The 24,845-nt window shown below is 45.7% G+C and overlaps 1 protein-coding gene across 1 annotated transcript in view; it reads left to right on the top strand.

Annotated features, from left to right (window-relative positions):
* The first annotated feature begins 8,653 nt into the window (after positions 1 to 8,653).
* The window catches only part of prss12 (serine protease 12), a 99,313-nt gene continuing 83,121 nt past the window's right edge, over positions 8,654 to 24,845 (top strand). Inside the window, exons 1-6 of the mRNA XM_062026250.1 lie at positions 8,654 to 9,126; positions 14,230 to 14,368; positions 17,521 to 17,690; positions 18,811 to 18,955; positions 19,028 to 19,206; positions 20,903 to 21,044. Coding sequence (XP_061882234.1) covers positions 8,799 to 9,126; positions 14,230 to 14,368; positions 17,521 to 17,690; positions 18,811 to 18,955; positions 19,028 to 19,206; positions 20,903 to 21,044 — 1,103 coding nt within the window. The 5' untranslated portion in view covers positions 8,654 to 8,798. The remainder of the gene's footprint in view (positions 9,127 to 14,229; positions 14,369 to 17,520; positions 17,691 to 18,810; positions 18,956 to 19,027; positions 19,207 to 20,902; positions 21,045 to 24,845) is intronic.

The raw sequence follows: 24,845 nt of genomic DNA on the forward strand, positions 1-24,845 counted from the left end.
TCCTGTATAGTGCAGGGGTTTGCAAAGTTTTTACACCAGGTGCCACCTCAAAAAACATTTTAAAGTTTAACCATCTTGACCAACATTAACTTCTATTAACGTAATAAGCCTAAGTATTCAGTATAAACAAGGCAGAGGTTTTATTTAACAAGTATATTTAATATTTATGGCCACCGTAATATTACACAGAGTTTGAACAGTAACACTGTGTTTGAATATATGAAAATAAAACACAGTACTTTAATTTAGTCATTCTTTGGCATACCCCTCGATAGAGCCTGTGTACCAGAGTTTGAAGTTCATTGGTATAGTGCACGGGTGTCCAAACTACGGACCGCACGCTAATTGGCCCGCGAAAAGTAATGTTTTTTATTAGGAATCTTGCCAACAGTTTAGCTGCATTCAATTTTAAAAGACTATGAGAAAACCAGGATTCTATTGTCTAATGACAAATGTGGGTAGCTTGTACCAAAAACTGTTCTGTCATTTTTTTATAAGACCCAATGCGGACAACCTTCCATAGTCATGGTGCAAAAACAAAATCCAGCCAACACAAAATGTCAACACACATTGTCACATATAACACAACCTGCTCACTGAACTTTGTGGGTATATTAAAACATGTCCAAATTACACCCATTTAAATCCATTACAACGCATTATGGGAAAAATGCAAAACTCTCTCTCCACACTTATCTATGTTTAGCACATTTTAGCTGCTTGATATTTCTGATTGATTACAAAACTTGAAGGAGCTGGTCACGGAAGTAAACAAAGTAGGAGTTCAACTTTCACATACTCTTAATATCCAACAACCTGCACTGCAACAATGTCATTTCCCCATTGTGGGATAAATCAAGTATATCCTACATCAATTATGAATGATATTATTTGGACACCCCTGCCCTGGTATAGTGGATGCAGAGTTGATCCCTTCAATATGGCAGTGGGAAAGAACAGCGTTACAAATGTTTCAAAGTATGTTTTAGTGATCCCGTGTTAATTACTGCCTGTGTTTACTTGAATTCATAAAACTCAATCATGTGATTTGCAGACAAAAACAAAACAAATGATGAAGTCACTCAGCATGTCATACCAAGATTGTACGTGCAGGGTGAAGTGACACGGTGAAATTGTGTTGATATTGAACTTGAATTACTCAGTGACCACTGGGATTTTGCAATGAAGCTGGAAAGATGAGTTTATGACCTCATTGTGTTTTTCTGTGTGCTGGCCAAGAAGATTAGAATTGTCTGATTGTAGCAAAAGTGTATCATCATTGGTACATGAGCTCATCAGAAAGCAAGTATTTTAGGTCAATGGGAGGTTAAATATTTATGATACTTAATTCAAATGATTATGTTACAAGTATCTGCTAATCACTGCTAAATATTACAGATTACAGTGATGGTTGATCGGTTAATAAGTGAAAATAGGTGATAAGTGAAATAAGTTTTTTTTAAAACAAAAAAAAAAGTTTCTTAATGCACACATGTCCACCCATCCATCTTCTTCTGCTTAGCTGAGGTGGGGTCGCGGGGGCAGCAGCCCAAGTGGGGAATCCCAAACTTCCCTCTACCCAGCCACTTAGTCTAGCTTCTCCTGGGGAATCCCAGGCGTTCCCAGGTCAGCTTTGAGACCTTGTGTCCTCCTGAGTCTTCCCTATGGCCTCCTCGCGGTTTGGCGTCGCTCACACATGTTAAAAGTGAAATTCCAATGCTGATGATGTGCATGTTTCAAAAAAAAAGGAAAAAGAATGATGGTTGTGACAAGCAGAAATATCGTTATTTACTATTTTCCATACAGTACACATTGAGCCTATAAAGTGTGTCTTGTTCAATTACTCCATTAGTTGAACCAAGTAAATGATAGATTACTAAAATATTGACAGGCCTACTTCCTGTCCTAACGGAACCCTGGTCAGGAATCAAACCCATGTCCTCTGCTATTGGATGCAAACGCTATACCAATTTTTAAAAAAAGGTAAATAATTGTGGCGGCCCGGTTCCTGTATGATCGATGTCAGAGGTTGGTCTGCATTGCCCTCAGTGAGTCGGACCCGTTTCCATTGAGGGTCTGACTCCGCTAAGGGCTGCCATTTGTCACCCATTCTGTTCATAACTTTTTTGGACATAATTTCTAAGCGCAGTCGGGGCGCTGGGGAGATCCACTTTGCAGAGGTCTCTGCTTTTTGCCGACCACGTGGTACGACTGGCTTCATCTAGCCTGGATCTTCAGCTCTCACTGGATCAGTTCGCAGCCGAGTGTGACCCGGCTGGGATGAGAATCAGCAACTCCAAGTCAGAATCCATGGGTTCTTGCCCGGAAAAGTACCTTGCTTCTATTAACAAGTGAAGGAAGAGTGAATCGTGAGATTGACAGGTAGGTCGGTGCAGAGTCTGCAGTAATGCGGACTCTATAGCGATCTGTCGTGGTGAAGAAGGGGCTGAGCCGGAAGGCAAAGCTCTCAATTTACTGGTCGATCTACATTCCTATCCTCACCTATGGTCATGATTTTTGGGTTGTGACCGAAAAGACAAGATCACAGGTGTCAGGGTTCTCCCTTAAGAGATAGGTTGAGAAGCTCAGAGTAAAGCCACTGCTCCTCCACATCGAGAGGAGCCAGATGAAGTTGTTCGGGCATCTGGTCAGGATGCCACCTGGATGCTTTGTTAACTAGGGTACGTCCGACCAGTACGAGGGCACAGGGAAGACCCAGGGCACGATGGAGTGACATTTATTGTCACGGCCCGAGCGCACCCCAGTGCGCATTCATGTGTGCACTGCGCTGGGTGAACCTCCAAGAGCAAGCGGCTGCATTCAATCGCCAAACAGCAATCTACACACCTGTCGCTGATGAGCTCTCCTGCCTTCTTAAGCCAGCGCAACCTGCTATCCTGTGCCAGAACGTAGAGACCTGTTCCTGTACGGTAAGCAGAAATTCTCCAAGCTATATGCACACACTCTCTCTCTGTTTCTCCCTCTCCGTGTTGATTGGTCTCGTGTCCCCCTTGTCGTCTTCGAGCAGCTTTCCTCCGTTCCCGCGTTACGAGCTGTGTGTCTCGTCTCCCTGTGTTCCCCTCTGGTTCTCTGGCTGCCCCTTTTGGATCTTCACCTCCTGCCTGGAGACGGTCTTTGACGCCTCTCTCCTTCCCTCCATCTCACGCCTGCTCATGGACCTCCGAGCCAGCCTTGCCCCTCTTGGACTTCCGCCTCTCGCTCAACACTACTGGTAACCCTCCTCAGTTAATTTCCACACATAGTCGCACACCTCACATATTCCAGATTAGTCACACTCCATTCTATTGTGTGTGTGTATATATATATATATATATATATATATATATATATATATATATATATATATATATATATATATATATATATATATATATATATATATATATATATATATGTTTAGAGCTAAAACGACGTCCCCGCTGTCTGTGCCGTTTCCTTCCCCTGTACACATAACATTTCTAGTAGACAGAGAAGAAACATTAGCAGCAGGAAGGAATGGGACAGCTTTGGGGTGATTTTGACATGGTGAGGTGGGGATCAGGGGTGCTGGATGACATCACTAGTCAGAATATATATTTCAGAACAGGGGTGTTAAACTGGTTTTAATTGAGGGCCACATGGCAGTGACATGTGGGCTCTGTACCGAGGATGTCGTTGTGGCTTGTGCAGCCCTTTGAGACGTGTGTGATTTAGGGCAGTATAAATAAACATTGATTGATTGATTGATTGACATGTGGCCAGCTTGGAGATCGGATGCCACATAGGAGCCTAGTTTGGGATCGACTTTTTTTCTGCTCACTGTAAATATCTTTTTTTTTCCTGGCCCCAGACTGTAAAAAACTGACAGCTAGTTGCCAAAATGTACAATGTTTTTTTTTGTTTTTTTTACAATATATGCTGTAAATGGAAATGAAAAAATAGTACCACTGTTTTTACTGTAAAACCTACGTCTGTTTTTACTGTGTATTATTCCATCCATCCATCTTCTTCCGCTTATCCGAGGTCGGGTCACGGGGGCAGCAGCCTAAGCAGGGAAGCCCAGACTTCCCTCTCCCCAGCCACTTCGTCCAGCTCCTCCCGGGGGATCCTGAGGCGTTCCCAGGCCAGCCGGGAGACATAGTCTTCCCAACGTGTCCTGGGTCTTCCCCGTGGCCTCCTACCGGTTGGACGTGCCCTAAACACCTCCCTAGGGAGGCTTTCGGGTGGCGTCCTGACCAGATGCCCGAACCACCTCATCTGGCTCCTCTCGATGTGGAGGAGCAGTGGCTTTACTTTGAGCTCCCCCCGGATGACAGAGTTTCTCACCCTGTCTCTAAGGGAGAGCCCCGCCACCCGGCGGAGGAAACTCATTTCGGCCGCCTGTACCCGTGATCTTGTCCTTTCGGTCATAACCCAAAGCTCATGACCATAGGTGAGGATGGGAACGTAGATCGACCGGTAAATTGAGAGCTTTGCCTTCCGGCTCAGCTCCTTCTTCACCACAACGGATCAATGCAGCGTCCGCACCACCGGAGACGCCGCACCGATCCGCCTGTCGATCTCACGATCCACTCTTCCCCCACTCGTGAACAAGACTCCTAGGTACTTGAACTCCTCCACTTGGGGAAGGGTCTCCTCCCCAACCCGGAGATGGCACTCCACCCTTTTCCGGGCGAGAACCATGGACTCGGACTTGGAGGTGCTGATTCTCATCCCAGTCGCTTCATACTCGGCTGCGAACCGATCCAGCGAGAGCTGAAGATCCTGGCCGGATGAAGCCATCAGGACCACATCATCCGCAAAAAGCAGAGACCTAATCCTGCAGCCACCAAACCGGATCCCCTCAACGCCTTGACTGCGCCTAGAAATTCTGTCCATAAAAGTTATGAACAGAATGGGTGACAAAGGGCAGCCTTGGCGGAGTCCAACCCTCACTGGAAACGTGTCCGACTTACTGCCGGCAATGCGGACCAAGCTCTGACACTGATCGTACAGGGAGCGGACCGCCACAATCAGACAGTCCGATACCCCATACTCTCTGAGCACTCCCCACAGGACCTCCCGAGGGACACGGTCGAATGCCTTCTCCAAGTCCACAAAGCACATGTAGACTGGTTGGGCAAACTCCCATGCACCCTCAAGGATCCTGCCGAGAGCATAGAGCTGGTCCACAGTTCCACGACCAGGACGAAAACCACACTGTTCCTCCTGAATCCGAGGTTGGACTATCCGGCGTAGCCTCCTCTCCAGTACACCCGAATAAACCTTACCGGGAAGGCTGAGGAGTGTGATCCCACGATAGTTGGAACACACCCTCCGGTTCCCCTTCTTAAAGAGAGGAACCACCACCCCGATCTGCCAATCCAGAGGTACCGCCCCCGATGTCCACGCGATGCTGCAGAGTCTTGTCAACCAAGACAGCCCCACAGCATCCAGAGCCTTAAGGAACTCCGGGCGGATCTCATCGACCCCCGGGGCCTTGCCACCGAGGAGCTTTTTAACTACCTCAGCAACCTCAGCCCCAGAAATAGGAGAGCCCACCACAGATTCCCCAGGCACTGCTTCCTCATAGGAAGACGTGTTGGTGGGATTGAGGAGGTCTTCGAAGTATTCCCTCCACCGATCCACAACATCCGCAGTCGAGGTCAGCAGAACACCATCCGCACCATACACAGTGTTGACAGTGCACTGCTTCACCCTCCTGAGGCGGCGGATGGTGGTCCAGAATCGCTTCGAAGCCGTCCGGAAGAAGTTTTCCATGGCTTCTCCAAACTCCTCCCATGTCCGAGTTTTTGCCTCCGCGACCGCCGAAGCCGCACACCGCTTGGCCTGTCGGTACCTGTCCGCTGCCTCCGGAGTCCTATGAGCCAAAAGAACCCGATAGGACTCCTTCTTCAGCTTGACGGCATCCCTCACCGCTGGTGTCCACCAACGGGTTCTAGGATTACCGCCACGACAGGCACCAACTACCTTGCGGCCACAGCTCCAATCAGCCGCCTCGACAATAGAGGCGCGGAACATGGTCCACTCGGACTCAATGTCCAGCACCTCCCTCGTGACATGTTCAAAGTTCTTCCGGAGGTGGGAATTGAAACTCTCTCTGACAGGAGACTCTGCCAGACGTTCCCAGCAGACCCTCACAATGCGTTTGGGCCTGCCAGGTCTGTCCGGCATCCTCCCCCACCATCGCAGCCAACTCACCACCAGGTGGTGATCGGTAGAAAGCTCCGCCCTTCTCTTCACCCGAGTGTCAAGAACATGAGGCCGCAAATCCGATGACCCAACTACAAAGTCGATCATGGAACTGCGGCCTAGGGTGTCCTGGTGCCAAGTGCACATATGGACACCCTTATGTTTGAACATGGTGTTCGTTATGGACAATCTGTGACGAGCACAAAAGTCCAATAACAAAACACCACTCGGGTTCAGATCCGGGCGGCCATTCTTCCCAATCACGCCTCTCCAGGTTTCACTGTCGTTGCCAACATGAGCGTTGAAGTCACCCAGTAGGACAAGGGAATCACCCGGGGGAGCACTTTCCAGTACTCCCTCGAGCGCATCCAAAAAGGGTGGGTACTCTGAACTGCTGTTTGGTGCGTAAGCACAAACAACAGTCAGGACCCGTCCCCCCACCCGAAGGCGGAGGGAGGCTACCCTCTCGTCCACCGGGTTGAACTACAACGTGCAGGCTTTGAGCCGGGGGGAAACAAGAATTGCCACCCCAGCTCGTCGCCTCTCACTGCGTGCAACGCCAGTGTAGAAGAGAGTCCATCCCCTCTCGAGAGAACTGGTTCCAGAGCCCTTGCTGTGCGTCGAGGTGAGTCCGACTATATCTAGCCGGAACTTTTCTACCTCGCGCACTAGCTCAGGCTCCTTCCCCCCCAGCGAGGTGACGTTCCACGTCGCAAGAGCTAGCTTCTGTAGCCGAGGATCGGACCGCCAAGTGCCCTGCCTTTGGCTTCCGCCCAGCTCACAACGCACCCGACCTCTACAGCCCCTCCCATGAGTGGTGAACCCATTGGAGGGGTGACCCACGTTGCCTCTTCGGGCTGTGCCCGGCCGGGCCCCATGGGGACAGGCCCGGCCACCAGGCGCTCGCCATCGTGCCCCAACTCCGGGCCTGGCTCCAGAGGGGGGCCCCGGTGACCCGCGTCCGGGCGAGGGAAATCTGAGTCTTTGTTGTTTCATTCCCATAGAAGTCTTCGAGCTGCTCTTTGTCTGATCCCTCACCTAGGACCTGTCTGTCTTGGGAGACCCTACCAGGGGGCATGAAAGCCCCCGGACAACATAGCTCCTAGGATCATTGGGACACGCAAACTCCTCTACTACGGTAAGGTGGCAGCTCAGAGAGGAGACTGTGTATTACTATAAATGAAATTGTTGGTTTTTATTGTTTTATGGTAAAATTCTAGAAACTGTTTTTTATTGTAACAATCATGTTTACTGTGCACAACTTGATGGATAACTTGCTTTAAAATCAAGAGTCAAGCTGATATTGAAGTATTTATTTTTATTTGAACAAAATATGTTTGGAAATGTAGGATACTATTTGTTGCAATATTGGATACAGTTTGAAAGGTATAAACATTGATTGCAGTACAAATGTAAAGTTGAAGAGAAAAAAGGTATATTAATTCCAGGTGGCGGGCCAGATGTGGCCCCCTGGCCTTCAGTTTGACACCACTTTTAGAATGATGGACCAGATGTGGCCCCCTGGCCTTCAGTTTGACACCACTTTTAGAATGATAAGTAGGCTAGATGTGGCCCCCTGGCCTGGAGTTTGACACCACTTTTAGATGATGGACCAGATGTGGCCCCCTGGCCTTCAGTTTGACAACAGTTTTAGAATGATAAGTAGGCTAGATGTGGCCCCCTGGCCTGGAGTTTGACACCACTTTTAGATGATGGACCAGATGTGGCCCCCTGGCCTGGAGTTTGACACCACTTTTAGAATGATGGACCAGATGTGGCCCCCTGGCCTGGAGTTTGACACCACTTTTAGAATGATAGTAGGATAGATGTGGCCCCCTGGCCTGGAGTTTGACACCACTTTTAGAATGATGGACCAGATGTGGCCCCCTGGCCTGGAGTTTGACACCACTTTTAGAATGATAGTAGGCTAGATGTGGCCCCCTGGCCTGGAGTTTGACACCACTTTTAGAATGATGGACCAGATGTGGCCCCCTGGCCTGGAGTTTGACACCACTTTTAGAATGATAGTAGGCTAGATGTGGCCCCCTGGCCTGGAGTTTGACACCACTTTTAGAATGATAGTAGGCTAGATGTGGCCCCCTGGCCTGGAGTTTGACACCACTTTTAGAATGATGGACCAGATGTGGCCCCCTGGCCTGGAGTTTGACACCACTTTTAGAATGATAGTAGGCTAGATGTGGCCCCCTGGCCTGGAGTTTGACACCACTTTTAGAATGATGGACCAGATGTGGCCCCCTGGCCTGGAGTTTGACACCACTTTTAGAATGATGGACCAGATGTGGCCCCCTGGCCTGGAGTTTGACACCACTTTTAGAATGATAGTAGGCTAACTGCAGGGCAGGTGAGGAAGACTTGAATATTGAAGATGATTTAGTGTAATATAATCATTGACTCCCTCCCGTCCCTCGGCTGACACGCTGCCGGGAGCACGACGCGTCTGTCCACCTCTTGATGTTATTTCCACCGTGAGCGAAAGCTCCAGGATCCCCCCGCGAAAGCTCCAGGATCCCCCCGCGAAAGCTCCAGGATCCCCCCGCGAAAGCTCCAGGATCCCCCCGCGGAAGCTCCAGGATCCCCGCGCAGGCATGGAAGCGCTCGTCCTCGTCCTCGTCGTCGCTCTCGCAGCCGCACTCCTGTGGCCGAGCGGCGGCCGCTCTTCGTCCATTCAGCCGGTCAGCGACTGCGCTCAGAGCCGCGGGAGAGGCGCCTTGTACCGCGGCGCCATCGACGTCACCGAGTCCGGCGCGCGGTGCATGAAGTGGAGCGACGTCGGCGGCGTGACGGAGCGACATCCGGGGAAAGGACTCGGGGAACACAACCAGTGCAGGAACCCGGATGGAAGAATCCGAGCTTGGTGCTTCTTCAGGAACCAGCGAGGCAGGCTGGACTGGGGATATTGTGACTGTAAACAAGGTAATACTTAATTATCATCTATATTGTGACTGTAAACAAGGTAATACATCTATATTGTGACTGTAAACAAGGTCATACTTAATTATCATCTATATTGTGACTGTAAACAAGGTAATACTTAAAGGCCTACTGAAATGAATTTTTTTTATTTAAACGGGGATAGCAGGTCCATTCTATGTGTCATACTTGATCATTTCGCGATATTGCCATATTTTTGCTGAAAGGATTTAGTATAGAACAACGACGATAAAGATCGCAACTTTTGGTATCTGATAAAAAAAAGGCTTGCCCCTACCGGAAGTAGCGTGACGTTGTCAGTTGAACATATACGCAAAGTTCCCTATTGTTTACAATGATGGCCGCATGAAGTGAGAGAGATTCGGACCGAGAAAGCGACAATTTCCCCATTAATTTGAGCGAGGATGAAAGATTTGTGGATGAGTAAAGTGCAAGTGAAGGACTAGTGGGGAGTTGAAGCTATTCAGATAGGGAAGATGCTGTGAGAGCCGGGGGTGACCTGATATTCAGCTGGGAATGACTACAACAGTAAATAAATACAAGACATATATATACTCTATTAGCCACAACACAACCAGGCTTATATTTAATATGCCACAAATTAATCCTGCATAAAAACACCTGCGTGTTTGTTATGCTAGCTCCTAGCTCCTCTGCTAGCTCCTAGCTCCATAGAACACGCCAATACAATTCAAACACCTGATCAACACACACAATCACTCAGCCCAAAAGACCGTTTACCTAACCCAAGGTTCATAAAGCTTATATATTTTTAAAAAGTTACGTACGTGACGCGCACGTACGGTACGGTACGTGTTATGCTAGCTCCTAGCTCCTCTGCTAGCTCCTAGCTCCATAGAACACGCCAATACAATTCAAACACATGATCAACACACACAATCACTCAGCCCAAAAGACCGTTCACCTAACCCAAGGTTCATAAAGCTTATATATTTTTAAAAAGTTACGTACATACGCAAAAAAAAGCCAAAGCTGCATACTCACAGTAGCACGTCTGCGTCTTTGTCATCCAAATCAAAGTAATCCTGGTAAGAGTCTGTGTTGTCCCAGTTCTCTACAGGCGTCTGTGTATCCAAATCAAAAGTCCTCCTGGTTAGAGTCTCTGTTATCCGAGTTATTCCATCTTGACTGCATCTTTCGGGAATGTAAACAAAGAAGCGCCGGCTGTGTACTGTTGTGGCTGACTACGTTCGAAAAATACGTCCATTTCGCACCGACAACTTTCTTCTTTGCTTGCTCGGCTTCCTTCTCCATAATGCAATGAACATGATTGCAACAGATTCACGAACACAGATGTCCAGAATACTGTGGAATTATGAAATGAAAACAGAGCTTTTTCGTATCGGCTTCAATGTGGAAGGCATACCCGTGTTCGCCGGGCTACGTCACACGCATACGTCATCCTCAGAGGCGTTTCGAACCGGAAGTTTAGCGGCAAATTTAAAATGTCACTTTATAAGTTAACCCGGCCGTATTGGCATGTGTTATAATGTTAAGATTTCATCATTGATATATAAACTATCAGACTGCGTGGTCGGTAGTAGTGGCTTTCAGTATCATCTATATTGTGACTGTAAACAAGGTAATACATCTATATTGTGACTGTAAACAAGGTAATACATCTATATTGTGACTGTAAACAAGGTAATACTTAATTATCATCTATATTGTGACTGTAAACAAGGTAATACATCTATATTGTGACTGTAAACAAGGTAATACATCTATATTGTGACTGTAAACAAGGTAATACTTCTATATTGTGACTGTAAACAAGGTAATACTTATTTATCATCTATATTGTGACTGTAAACAAGGTAATACTTAATTATCATCTATATTGTGACTGTAAACAAGGTCATACTTATTTATCATCTATATTGTGACTGTAAACAAGGTAATACTTATCATATATATTGTGACTGTAAACAAGGTAATACTTATTTATCATCTATATTGTGACTGTAAACAAGGTAATACTTAATTATCATCTATATTGTGACTGTAAACAAGGTAATACTTATCATCTATATTGTGACTGTAAACAAGGTAATACTTATCATCTATATTGTGACTGTAAACAAGGTCATACTTATCATCTATATTGTGACTGTAAACAAGGTCATACTTATCATCTATATTGTGACTGTAAACAAGGTAATACTTATTTATCATCTATATTGTGACTGTAAACAAGGTAATACTTATCATCTATATTGTGACTGTAAACAAGGTCATACTTATCATCTATATTGTGACTGTAAACAAGGTAATACTTATTTATCATCTATATTGTGACTGTAAACAAGGTAATACTTATCATCTATATTGTGACTGTAAACAAGGTCATACTTATCATCTATATTGTGACTGTAAACAAGGTAATACTTATTTATCATCTATATTGTGACTGTAAACAAGGTAATACTTATCATCATATGTCAATATTATGACTGTAAACAAGGTAATACTTATTAGTATTATACATCTTATGTCAATATTGTGACTGTAAACAAGATAAACATATGATATAACATGTATGTACTTATTAGTATTATACATGTTATGTATCCACACGTCATCTCACAGTGTTTATAGTATGTTGTAATGAAGGGGGCCCCAAACTTTTTGACTCAGGGGCCGCATTGGGTTAAAAAAAGGCTGTGTGTGTGTGTGTGTGTGTGTGTGTATATATATATATATATATATATATTTATATATATATATATACAGTATATATAGTGGGTGGTATAACTCGGTTGGTAGAGTGGCCATTACAGCAACTTGAGGGTTCCAGGTTCGATCCCCGCTTCCACCATCCTAGTCACTGCTGTTGTGTCCTTGGGCAAGACACTTGACCCACCTGCTCCCAGTGCCACCCACACTGCTTTAAATGTAACTTACATATTGGCTTTCACTATGTAAAAGCACTTTGAGTCACTAGAGAAAAGCGCTATATAAATGTCATTCCCTTCACTTCACTCCACCTTCTGGAGAAAAGTTCTGTGGTCAGATGCAGGTCAACTTGCCAAGGAAGCAAATATTAACATTGCTGTATGTATACTTTTGATTGCTCACATTTTCAGTAGAGCCATAATAAATTCATAAAAGAAGCAAACTTCATGAATGTTTTTAGTGAGCAACAAGTATGTGCTCCAATCACTACATCACAACAACAACAAGTATGTGCTCCAATCACTACATCACAACAAGTATGTGCTCCAATCACTACATCACAACAACAACAAGTATGTGCTCCAATCACTACATCACAACAACAACAAGTATGTGCTCCAATCACTACATCACAACAACAACAAGTATGTGCTCCAATCACTACATCACAACAACAACAAGTATGTGCTCCAATCACTACATCACAACAACAACAAGTATGTGCTCCAATCACTACATCACAACAACAACAAGTATGTGCTCCAATCACTACATCACAACAAGTATGTGCTCCAATCACTACATCACAACAAGTATGTGCTCCAATCACTACATCACAACAAGTATGTGCTCCAATCACTACATCACAACAAGTATGTGCTCCAATCACTACATCACAACAACAACAAGTATGTGCTCCAATCACTACATCACAAAAACATAAGAAATGATTGTAAAGTCAAGACAGCCATGACATGATGTTCTTTACAAGTGTACGTACACTTTTGACCACCACTGTATGTATATACAGTATATGTATGTAACAAGCGGTAGAAAATAGATTAGAAAGGACAAATAAAAAACAACAACAACTTGAGACTTCCTGCAGAACGGATTTTGGACATTTACAGGCCGCAGTTTGGGGACCACTGTTGTAATGTAAACACCTGTTGTAATGTAATGTAAACACCTGTTGTAATGTAAACACACAACAAAATAATGACTAATAATTCATAGTTGGAGTGTGAGTCTTTGGGCACCCACCCAGCAGGCACAAGACATTGATACAACGTTGAATACACGTACGTGTCCTCTAAAACTGACTTTGAAACGTCCTTGCAAAATAGTTGTGTTTGTAAACTGAGACCACGTTGGTGTCTAACGTTGGATCCTCGTTGTTGCTTGGGAAATGACCAAAATTCAATGACAGATTAACGTCACAACCCGACATTGATTAAACGTTGTCAAAAAGCATGTTGTTTCAACCTTGTATTTGTGTTGTAGAATAGTAGTTGGAAAATGACTTCAATTCAATGTCAAATCAACATCACAACCTGACATTGATTAAACGTAAAAAAAGCATGTTGTTTCAGTGTTGTATTTTTATTGTAGAATATTGTTTGTAAAATGACCAACATTCAATGTTTGTATCAACATCAGAACACAACATTGATTAAACGTTGTCGTCAAAAAGCATGTTGTTTCAATGTTGTATTTGTGTCGTAGAATATTGGTTGGAAAATGACCAACATTCAACGTCAAATCAACGTCACAACCTGACATTGATTAATTGTCGTCAAAAAGCATGTTGTTTCAACGTTGTATTTGTGTTGTAGAATGTTGGTTGGGAAATGAGCACATTTCAATGGTCAAATGAAGGTCAGAAGCCAACATTGAATAAAGGTGGTCATAAAGCATGTTGTTGGCCGTGATCTTCAACTCTCGCTGGATTGGTCGGCAGCCAAGTGTGAAGTAGCCATGAGAATCAGCACCTCCAAGTCCGAGGTCACGGTTGAGTGCTACCTCCGGTTCGATCATGAGATCCCGCGCCATTGGAAGGGGTTGAAGTACAGTACCTTGGGGTACAACAGATCGGACTGGTGTGGGGTCTATAGTGATCCGGACTCTGCATCGCTCCATCGTGGGAACTCAGCCAATAGTCAAAGCTTTCAAGTTACAAGTGGATCTACAGTCATGGCTTGAGAGTAGAGACTGACTTGCCTCCAGACTATCCGGTTGTCTATCGTCTTTAGAGCGTTCATAATTGGTTCAAATGCATCCACCTCACCAAATGTGAGCGTTTAGCCGTTTGACAGCTTTATTAGCACACATATAACGCATGTCAGACATTCAATCTTTTACACGGCATATATCTCCTCCTCATGCCAGGCTCCGTCCGTCTGCAAGGGGGTCGCTCCAGACTGGAGGGCAGGGTGGAGGTCTACCTGGGCGGCGTGTGGGGCTCCGTGTCCGGAGACGACTGGAGAGATGAAGACGCCACGGTGGTGTGCAGACAGCTGGGCAGAGGGTGAGTCAGCGCACAAGCACATATACTCTTTTACAATGTCATTCTTTTCTTTGATATTTTTAATACATTTGCAAAAAATGTAAATACAAAATGTTGTTTACATGATCATTAAGGGGTATTGCTTGTAGAAGTTTGAGGACAAAAATGACTTTATTCCATTTTGGAGTAAGGCTGTAACACAACAAATTGCGCTGTGAGTACTTTCCCAATGCACTGTTCACAATATGCCATTTGCAAGTGTGGCACTGCAATATCCATCTTATATTTAATACAGAGTAGTGGGTAATTGCCAGATAGATTAGTATAAATAAATGTAGAAGATTATTCAAGTGCTAATCATTGTTTTTTTAATTGGCTTGTGGAACAATAAAATTCAAGTTGTGTGAGTTTCATGTGAATTATTAACATATTTCCTGTGAAAAAAACTTCTTGCCATTTGCATTTTCTTGCATATTCTTTTTCACATGGGCAGTTAGTGCCAGCCTCTCTTATGGGCGCATCCTCAGTTGGCATGAAAGTAGTTTCCCTTGTAGGTGCACAGCCATCCTCAGTTGGCATGAAAGTAGTTTCCCTTATAGGTGCACAGCCATCCTCAGTTGGCATGAAAGTAGTTTCCCTTGTAGGTGCACAGCCATCCTCAGTTGGCAAGTAAGTAGTTTCCCTTGTAGGTGCACAGCCATCCTCAGTTGGCATGGAAGTAGTTTCCCTTGTAGGTGCACAGCCATCCTCAGTTGGCATGAAAGTAGTTTCCCTTGTAGGTGCACAGCCATCCTCAGTTGGCATGGAAGTAGTTTCCCTTGTAGGTGCACAGCCATCCTCAGTTGGCATGAAAGTAGTTTCCCTTGTAGGTGCACAGCCATCCTCAGTTGGCATGAAAGTAGTTTCCCTTGTAGGTGCACAGCCATCCTCAGTTGGCATGAAAGTAGTTTCCCTTGTAGGTGCACAGCCATCCTCAGTTGACATGAAAGTAGTTTCCCTTGTAGGTGCACAGCCATCCTCAGTTGGCATGAAAGTAGTTTCCCTTGTAGGTGCACAGCCATCCTCAGTTGGCATGAAAGTAGTTTCCCTTGTAGGTGCACAGCCATCCTCAGTTGGCATGGAAGTAGTTTCCCTTGTAGGTGCACAGCCATCCTCAGTTGGCATGAAAGTAGTTTCCCTTGTAGGTGCACAGCCATCCTCAGTTGGCATGGAAGTAGTTTCCCTTGTAGGTGCACAGCCATCCTCAGTTGGCATGGAAGTAGTTTCCCTTGTAGGTGCACAGCCATCCTCAGTTGGCATGAAAGTAGTTTCCCTTGTAGGTGCACAGCCATCCTCAGTTGGCATGGAAGTAGTTTCCCTTGTAGGTGCACAGCCATCCTCAGTTGGCATGGAAGTAGTTTCCCTTGTAGGTGCACAGCCATCCTCAGTTGGCATGAAAGTAGTTTCCCTTGTAGGTGCACAGCCATCCTCAGTTGGCATGGAAGTAGTTTCCCTTGTAGGTGCACAGCCATCCTCAGTTGGCATGGAAGTAGTTTCCCTTGTAGGTGCACAGCCATCCTCAGTTGGCATGAAAGTAGTTTCCCTTGTAGGTGCACAGCCATCCTCAGTTGGCATGGAAGTAGTTTCCCTTGTAGGTGCACAGCCATCCTCAGTTGGCAAGGAAGTAGTTTCCCTTGTAGGTGCACAGCCATCCTCAGTTGGCATGGAAGTAGTTTCCCTTGTAGGTGCACAGCCATCCTCAGTTGGCATGGAAGTAGTTTCCCTTGTAGGTGCACAGCCATCCTCAGTTGGCATGGAAGTAGTTTCCCTTGTAGGTGCACAGCCATCCTCAGTTGGCAAGGAAGTAGTTTCCCTTGTAGGTGCACAACCGGACTGCTTCTGAAATGCTGCTGCTGCTGCTTTGAAAAGCTAACAAAACATTCCAAGTGGGAGCATGATCAGGTGAACGTGCAGCTCAGGTGTTTCCCTGGAGAAAGCCCCATTGGCTCCATTGGCTCCAGCACTCCCGCGACCCAAAAAGGACAAGCGGTAGAAAATGGATGGATGTTATATTATTATTTATAATATTATATTACAAATTATATTCTGTCACATTATACTGTACTATATTATATCATATTATGTTATATTATACTATATTACAATGTTACATTATACTGTACTATATTATATTATGTTGTATTATATATTATTTGACTACATTATATTATATTTTATTATATATTACAATGTACCATTATATTATGTTGTATTATATTATACTACGTTATATTATATTAGATTGTATTTATATTGCACTATATTATATTATAATATATTATATTATTTTACTTAATATTATATTATATTACATTGTATTTATATTTTATTATGTTATATTCTATTGTATTATATTGCATTGCATTATATGATATTACATTATTACAGTATATTATATTATATCATATAATTGAATATTATATTATATTACATTATATGTATATTCAATGATGTTATATCATATTGTATTATATTGCATTGCATTGTATTATAATATATTATATTATCTTTCAGTATATTTTATTATATTATATTTTTTCAGCAGTTAAGGAAGTTGTTGATGACATATGCTGTAAATGAGCATTCCTTATGTATCAGATGCAGATGCACTGTAAAACATTAACAATTCAAATATGTGATGGCTGACGAGAGCACGATGGCAAATCGGTGGGAATGTTTCGGAATTTCACAAGACTCATGACTGCAAGTACTTGTTTTTGTGTGACCCTTGCATTCCAAGGCTCCATTCCCTAGAGGTGTTGAAATAGCTTTAGTGCCGCACTTATTTACCTTGTTACCGCCACCACACTGGCGCTCACTCTTACTTGCCTGACTTTTTGATGCCATTTGAGCAGAAAATCAATGGTGAATGAGGACAAAGAGGTAAGCTGAGCTGCACACTTCCATGTGTCCACACTGTAAGCAGCTCTGCATGCAGAAGTGCAAATGTCAGCCATATGTCTGGCACAATGCTTATTGGACGCTGCTTATGATATACTGAATTTGCACATGGCTAAGAAGTCATGCGAGCAGCTTGAATGAAATGACTTCTTTTCTTTGGGGGGTCTTTGTCTTTAACCAGACTTCTTTTTCTCAAGTCCCTTTCAAATCCATACTCTTTTATGCATTTGAAGCTTCTCAGGCCGTGCTGGCGCCCTCCCTCTACCTCGCCCGAGCACGGCCAAGCTCCACTGGCAAGGCGTCCGCTGCCAAGGAGACGAGCCAGACCTTCTCCAGTGCCCTAAAAGTGCGTGGAATGGAGGGGAGTGCTCTCTGGTTGCTGCTGTTACCTGCACCAAGCAAGGTTGGATTGGGAATTATTCCACTTGAAGGGGGACTTTCCCATTTTGTCTAGCATTCACAGTCCTTATGTAAGACAGACAAGAGCACATACGTTTTTTCCTCTTGTTATGCATTCAAACTCGTAAATAAAAGCTAGCAAAAGTCAGCTAATGTGAGTCACTCGATTACGCCGATAAAGGCGCTCTTAAAAACATCCAAAAGCCTCTATCGTAGTTTTATATACACGCTGTAAGTTTATAAATATAACTTAGTAACAGGCACATTCCTAATAACATGACTGCTCCCCTCACCTATATATACGTATTTTGGTTGTTTTAAGCATACGAGGGAGTATCAATTGGCTTTTCCCTTCAACAACAACAACAACATTACGAAATATGGCAGACTTCATGAGAGACAACAAAAACTACTTTGGGACAAATGATGATCCAGAACCTTATATTTTTGAGCCTGAATATAAGGAGGATGATCTCTAAGTTTTAGAAGCTGTGTGCTAAACAGATGCAGCTTTAGTGAAACACTAAGCATCATGTAGCAGTATTGCTAAGCACTAAACAAGAAAAAAAAACTATGAACATAATAAAAACAATCACTTACTGTACAATGTCTGCTCTCACTGGGATGCCGACTGATGGGATGCTTATATCTTCCTGTTTAGATGAGGAATTATTCATAACCCGAACAAAGGGTTAAAAAAAAAGTGCAGCAAACAAGCGTATTTTCGTGTCTTTCTCACCATCTCTGGGTAGAAGTTGGATGCAGCAGCTCAATATGTCAATATAGCAGCATAAGCTAGTTGCTAAATATAGTTTGTTAGCACTTGTAATAACAATATCACAAATATGTGGTTAATATTCAGGTTACGACATGTAAATAGAGTATTTTTGTGGGTTTTTAGATCTATATATTTAGACGGCCTAATAGGGGCAATAGTGTAGTCCCATTAGCTGCATCGTTAGCCACCTCGTCCTTGCCATATTTTACGAGTTAGAATGCATCAAAAAACAAACCGTGTGTTCTTGTCTCACATAAAGATTGTGAATGATAGGCAAAATCCCCCCCAAAAATCAAAGTTCCCCTTTAGGCGAGTGTTGACATGAATGCGTGTGACGTGCGTGCAGAAGCATTGCCCATTCGGCTGGTGGGCGGACGCTCGGGGTCAGAGGGCACGGTGGAGGTCTTCCACGCGGGCCAGTGGGGCTCGGTGTGTGACGACCAGTGGGACGACAGCGATGCAGAGGTGGTGTGCAGACAGCTGGGGCTGAGGTGAGAGCAAACACACGCATTCATCACAGAGAAAGAAAGAAGCTAAGCCAAAAGAGCATTTCTTCAACATAGCGGCGTTGCAAGGGCGTGGGGCCAGGCCCATTTCACACAGAGTTCTGGCCGGGTGTGGCTGGACGAGGTGAGATGCACAGGAAATGAGCTGACGGTGGAGCAGTGTCCCAAAAGCAGCTGGGGGGAACACAACTGCCTCCACTCCGAGGATGCTGGAGTATCTTGCAGCCCTTTGACAGGTAGGTCAGGACGGGGAGGGAACATGACCTTTGGGAGGAAACATGACCTTTGGGAGGAAACATGACCTTTGGGAGGAAACACACGCCTCACAAAGCAGAGAAAGGTCAGGGAGAAACACTATATGGACAAAAGTATTTGGCCACCTGCCTTGACTCACATATCAATCCCATTCCTAACCCATAGGGTTCAATATGAACCTTTTGCAGCTATTACAGCTTCAACTCTTCTGGGACGGCTGTCCACAAGGTTGCGGAGTGTCTTTATAGATACTTGCCAACCCTCCTGAATTTCCCGGGAGACTCCCGAATTTCAGTGCCTCTCCCGAAAATCTCCCGGGACAACCATTCTTCCGAAAATCTCCCGATTTCCAGCCGGACAACAATATTGGGGGCTTGCCTTAAAGGCACTGCCTTTAGCGTCGTCTCGCACCTGAAAAGGAGACTATTATATACGTGTCCGTTATCCATAGCTTTATCTATAACCCATAAAACGGTGGACGAACGGATATAGTCACTCATGAACGCTCAGAGAAGCACAAGGCGGCGGCAACGCAGTATTATGGGCCACCTTGCAAGCAACATTCCGTTCTCATTTGCGGATGTTTTCAACAAATCCGTAAAGGATATGTTCCCGGATTCAGAGATCGCTCGCCAGTACCCAAATGGCAGAACAAAAGCTACTCAAATAGTGAAAGGTAAGTGTTATTTTTTTTTAAAGTAAGCAGCAAGTACAGTACAGTTAGTAGAACAACTGTGTTTTCATTACTGTTTACTGTACTAATATATATATATATATATATATATATATATATATATATATATATATATATATATATATATATATATATATATATATGAAATACTTTAATTTCAGTGAATTCTAGCTATAAATATACACCTCCCCCTTAACCCCGCCCCCCACCCACCCCGACCCCGCCCACCCCCCAGCCCCCCAATCTCCCGAATTCGGAGGTGTCAAGGTTGGCAAGTATGTCTTTATATCTTCTGGGAAGGCTGTCCACAAGGTTGCAGAGTGTGTTTATAGGAATTTTCCAGCATTCTTCCAAAAGTGCATTGGTGAGGTCACACACTGATGTTGGTGGCATTTGTTTACATTGAGGAACGCTATTAGCTGTTAGCGGTTAGCTATTGTATCCTCCTACGGTGTGTAGTGAAGCTTGTTTAGCTATTCCTCGTCCTCCAGTGATAATGATATATTGATTATATAATAATTTATTGTTAGTTTTCTAGCCAAAATGCGTCCATTCTCCCTTTTCTGTCCACACACCATTTCTGCCCAACATGCAAAACCAACTTTTCCTACCTACAGTGTTGGTTCCTGTTTTTGTGTGTTTGGGATCTGTGTCCATCCTCTTGTTGTGGGGCAGACTGGCTCGTACATGCACATGCATCCTCCGCTGTTGCCCTTTGTAGTACAGCTAATACATTCAGAAAGTGGCTTGAAGACGGTCTGTCAAACAAAATCTATGCAAAGTTTGGACCAAAGCTCCACCGTTAGGTACTAGGTAGACCACAAGGTACTAGGTACTAGGTAGACCACAAGGTACTAGGTACTAGGTAGACCACAAGGAAGTGTTTTAAATGTTGAAAACAAAATCATAACTTGAACCCTGTAAATTCTTAAGAATCAAAAGTTTTCATTGTTACGTCCGATAAAACTGTTTTTTCTCCCCAGATGGTAGCGCTCGGTTAGTGGGCGGGGCCAGGAGCCACGAAGGACGCTTAGAAGTCTTCTATCACGGTCAGTGGGGGACAGTGTGTGATGATGGCTGGACGGATGCAAACACACAAGTTGTGTGTCGCCAACTAGGCTACAGGTAATCAACTAGGCTACAGGTAATAACTAGGCTACAAGTAATCAACTAGGCTACAGGTAATCAACTAGGCTACAGGTAATCAACTAGGCTACAGGTAATAACTAGGCTACAAGTAATCCACTAGGCTACTAGTAATCAACTAGGCTACAGGTAATCAACTAGGCTACAGGTAATCAACTAGGCTACAGGTAATAACTAGGCTACAAGTAATCAACTAGGCTACATGTAATCAACTCATCATCATCATCATAGGCATCCGTCCGTCAGTAGTGACGATGGGTTGCGGCTGGGGCAGTTCATTCTTTCTTGCAGCGGCGGCTGTGGCTGTACAGCCCGACTCTGGAGTGCCAGTCTCTGGTGCAGTTGGCGCAGACGTATGGGGAGGGTTCTGACGCAGGAGCAGGTCCCGCGTCACGCAGTTTCCGCTTTTGTCTCCTCGCCTGCAACAAGGAGATGTGCTTCTCCTCGGCACGGCGGGTTCCTGTAGCAACAGTCTGCCTCCAAACGTCGCGGTCTTTTGCAGCTTCCTCCCAGTTGTTGTGGTCGATGCCTGCCTGTTTCATGTCACGTTTGCACACGTCCTTGAAACGCAGTCGGGGGCGACCAAGGGGTCTGGAGCCTGTTGACAGTTAACCGTACAGGACAGCTCTGGGGAGCCGGCTGGGGTCCATCCTGTGGACATGGCCAAGCCATCTGAGGCGGCGTTGGCTGAGCATGGTGAACAGGCTGGTGGAGTGAGCACGGTCTAGGACTTCCATGTTGGGAGCTTTGTCCTGCCATGAGATTCCCAGGATGCGGCGAAGACAGCGCAGGTGGAAGCTGTTTAGCTGTTTCTCATGTCTGGTGTAGGTGGTCCAGGCCTCGCTGCCATACATCAGTGTGCTAATGACGCAGGCTTGATAGACCTGGAGTTTAGTGCGCGTGGATAGCTGGTTGTTCGACCATACTCTTTTGGACAGCCTGGCCATCACTGAGGCGGCTTTCGCAAGACGGGTGGCACGTTCAGTGTCGAGTGACAAGTCACTGGAGATTGCGGATCCAAGGTATGTAAAGGTGTTGACACATTCCAGAGTCTGATTGTCGACGGAGATGGAGAGTGGAGTTTCAGCATCTTGGCCCATGACATTGGTCTTCTTTAGGCTGATGGTGAGACCAAACTCTTTACAGGCAGATGAAAGCCTGTCCATCAGCCTCTGGAGCCCGGACTCTGTGTGGGATGCTAGAGCTACATCATCAGCAAAAAGCATTTCCCTCAGGAAGACACTGGTCACCTTGGTCTTGGAGCGCAAACGGGCAAGGTTGAAAAGTTTCCCATCAGCTCTCGTGTGTAGGGAGACACCTTCAGGACATGTGCCGAAAGCAGTAGACAGAACGACGGAGAAGAAAATTCCAAAGAAGGTTGGTGCAAGAACACAGCCCTGTTTTACGCCGCTGCGGATTGGAAAGGCCTCTGATGTTACTCCTTCCCAACAGACGGAACCCTGTGTGTTTTCGTGGAATGATCTTATGACGGCGAGGAGTTTTGGGGGGCAGCCGATCTTTGCAAGCATCTTGAAGAGACCATCTCTGCTGACAAGGTCGAATGCTTTAGTGAGATCAACAAAGGCGAGATACAAGGGTCTCCTCTGTTCCCGGCACTTCTCCTGCAGCTGCCGAAGGGTGAAAATCATGTCCACTGTGGATCTTGCTGCCCTAAAGCCACATTGTGACTCAGGGTAGACACATTCTGCAAGGAGGTGGAGTCTAGCAAGGGCGACACGAGCGAAGACTTTCCCCACGATGTTAAGCAGGGAGATGCCGCGGTAATTATTACAGTCACTACGGTCTTCCTTGTTCTTGTACAGTGTGACAATCTTGGAGTCACGTAGATCCTGGGGGACGGCTCCATCCTTCCAACAGAGGCAGAGGAGATCGTGAAGGTGCGGCAGTAAGGAAGGTTTCCCAAGTTTTATGACATCAGGTGTTATCCCGTCAGCACCTGGGGCCTTGCCGCATGTGAGGTTGTCAATAGCTTTGCCGAGCTCTTCCTGCGTGGGTTCCTTGTCAAGCTCCTTCATAACAGGCAGGTTTGCAACTCCACTCAGACCCTCCTCTGACACAATGCTCTCAGTGGCATATAACTCTGTGTAGTGTTCAGCCCATCTTCCCATCTGCTTGTTGCGGTCAGTGATGACTTCACCAGACTTGGCTTTCAGTGGTGCGGTTTTCTTGATGGACGGGCTGGTTGCTTGCTTTATCCCCTCATACATGCCCCTGATATCTCCCGTGTCCGAGGCCCTTTGTATGTTTGAGGAGAGCTCGAGCCAGTAGTTGTTGGCACAGCTACGTGCCGTTCGCTGGGCTTCGCTCTTGGCCTTTCTCAAGGCGTCAAGGTTCCTCTGTGAGGGGTTTCCCTTGTGCCTGAGGAAAGCGGTACGCTTTGCCTCTATAACTGGCTCCATCACTGCAGCACTAGCCTCAAACCAGTCTGCATTTCTTTTCGTTCTCTTCCCATATGTTGCAATGGCTTGGTCGTAGATGGTATCACGCAAGCATTTCCATTTGTCCACAGCACTTTGCCTGATTGATGGTCCACAGAGTGCTTGGTCAAGGGAGGTGAGGAAGCGTTGTGTGACAGCCAGGTTGGTATAACGACTGGCATTGATACGTGGACGGGCCTTCTGCTTGGTGTGATACATCTGTTTTGGTCGAAGCTTGACCTTGCTGAGGTCCAGTGAATGGTCCGTGTCGCAGTCAGCACTGTGAAACGTCCTTGTGAGAAGCACGCTGTTAAGGGCCTCTCGCCTCGTGATGATGAGGTCGAGCTGGTGCCAATGTTTAGATCTGGGGTGTCTCCAGGATACCCGGTGCAGAGGCTTAGTCTGGAAGAAGGTGTTCGTGATGCAGAGCTTGCGGTAGCAGCACAGCTCTAGCAGACGTTGTCCATTTTCGTTCATGCTCCCCACTCCAAAATGACCAAGGCAGTCTGGCCAGGATTTGTGGTCAGCACCTACCCTGGCATTGAAGTCTCCCAGAAGGAGCAGATGCTCATTTTTCGGGATGGTGTTGACAGCCGCGTCGAGCTCCTCATATAACTTGTCTTTTGACTCTGGTGGTGAGCAGAGGGTCGGGGCATAAGCACACAACAGGTTTGCTGGTCCGCTGCTGGTAGAAAGGCGGATTACAAGGATCCGCTCAGAGCCTTTTGTCGGTGGGTCCATCATGGGAAACAGAGTGTTTTTCACTGCAAATCCCACACCATATTCCGGGGATTCCTCTGCACTCTTTCCCTGCCAGAAGAAAGTATAGTGTTTTTCATTCAGAGAGCCAAAGTCAGCAAGACGTGTCTCTTGGAGCGCAGCAATGTCGACATTAAGTCGGTGGAGCTCACGGTCAATGATAGCGGTCTTGCGCGAGTCGCCAATGAGATCAAGGCTGTCCAAGAGCCCTGTGCGCATTGTTCTGACATTCCAGCTTGATACTCGAAGAGCTGGTATCTTCGTTTTCTTTCTCTCAGTTTTCGCTTTTTTTCCTCTGATCATCTTTGGTGCAATTGTTGACGCATGCTAGCCGTGCTTTACCCTATTCCCCGCCAGGATGATGTCGGCTCTGGCGGGTTGACACCTAATTGACCGGGGGCTGCCCGGCTTGAGGCGGGCGGTGGCTAATCATTAGTCAATGATTCCTCCCACCGTCGAAGCTGGCACCAAACGGGTGGAACTTAAGACTGCCAGCTTCCGTGTTGTTTCCTCCCTTTAGAGGGGAGGCTGGAGTGACCTCTCCGTGGCGCAAGCCTGGGCAGAAAATATGGAGATCTTGGGT

This window comes from Entelurus aequoreus, linkage group LG18, assembly GCF_033978785.1.
Source record: "Entelurus aequoreus isolate RoL-2023_Sb linkage group LG18, RoL_Eaeq_v1.1, whole genome shotgun sequence".
Classification (NCBI taxonomy): domain Eukaryota; kingdom Metazoa; phylum Chordata; class Actinopteri; order Syngnathiformes; family Syngnathidae; genus Entelurus; species Entelurus aequoreus.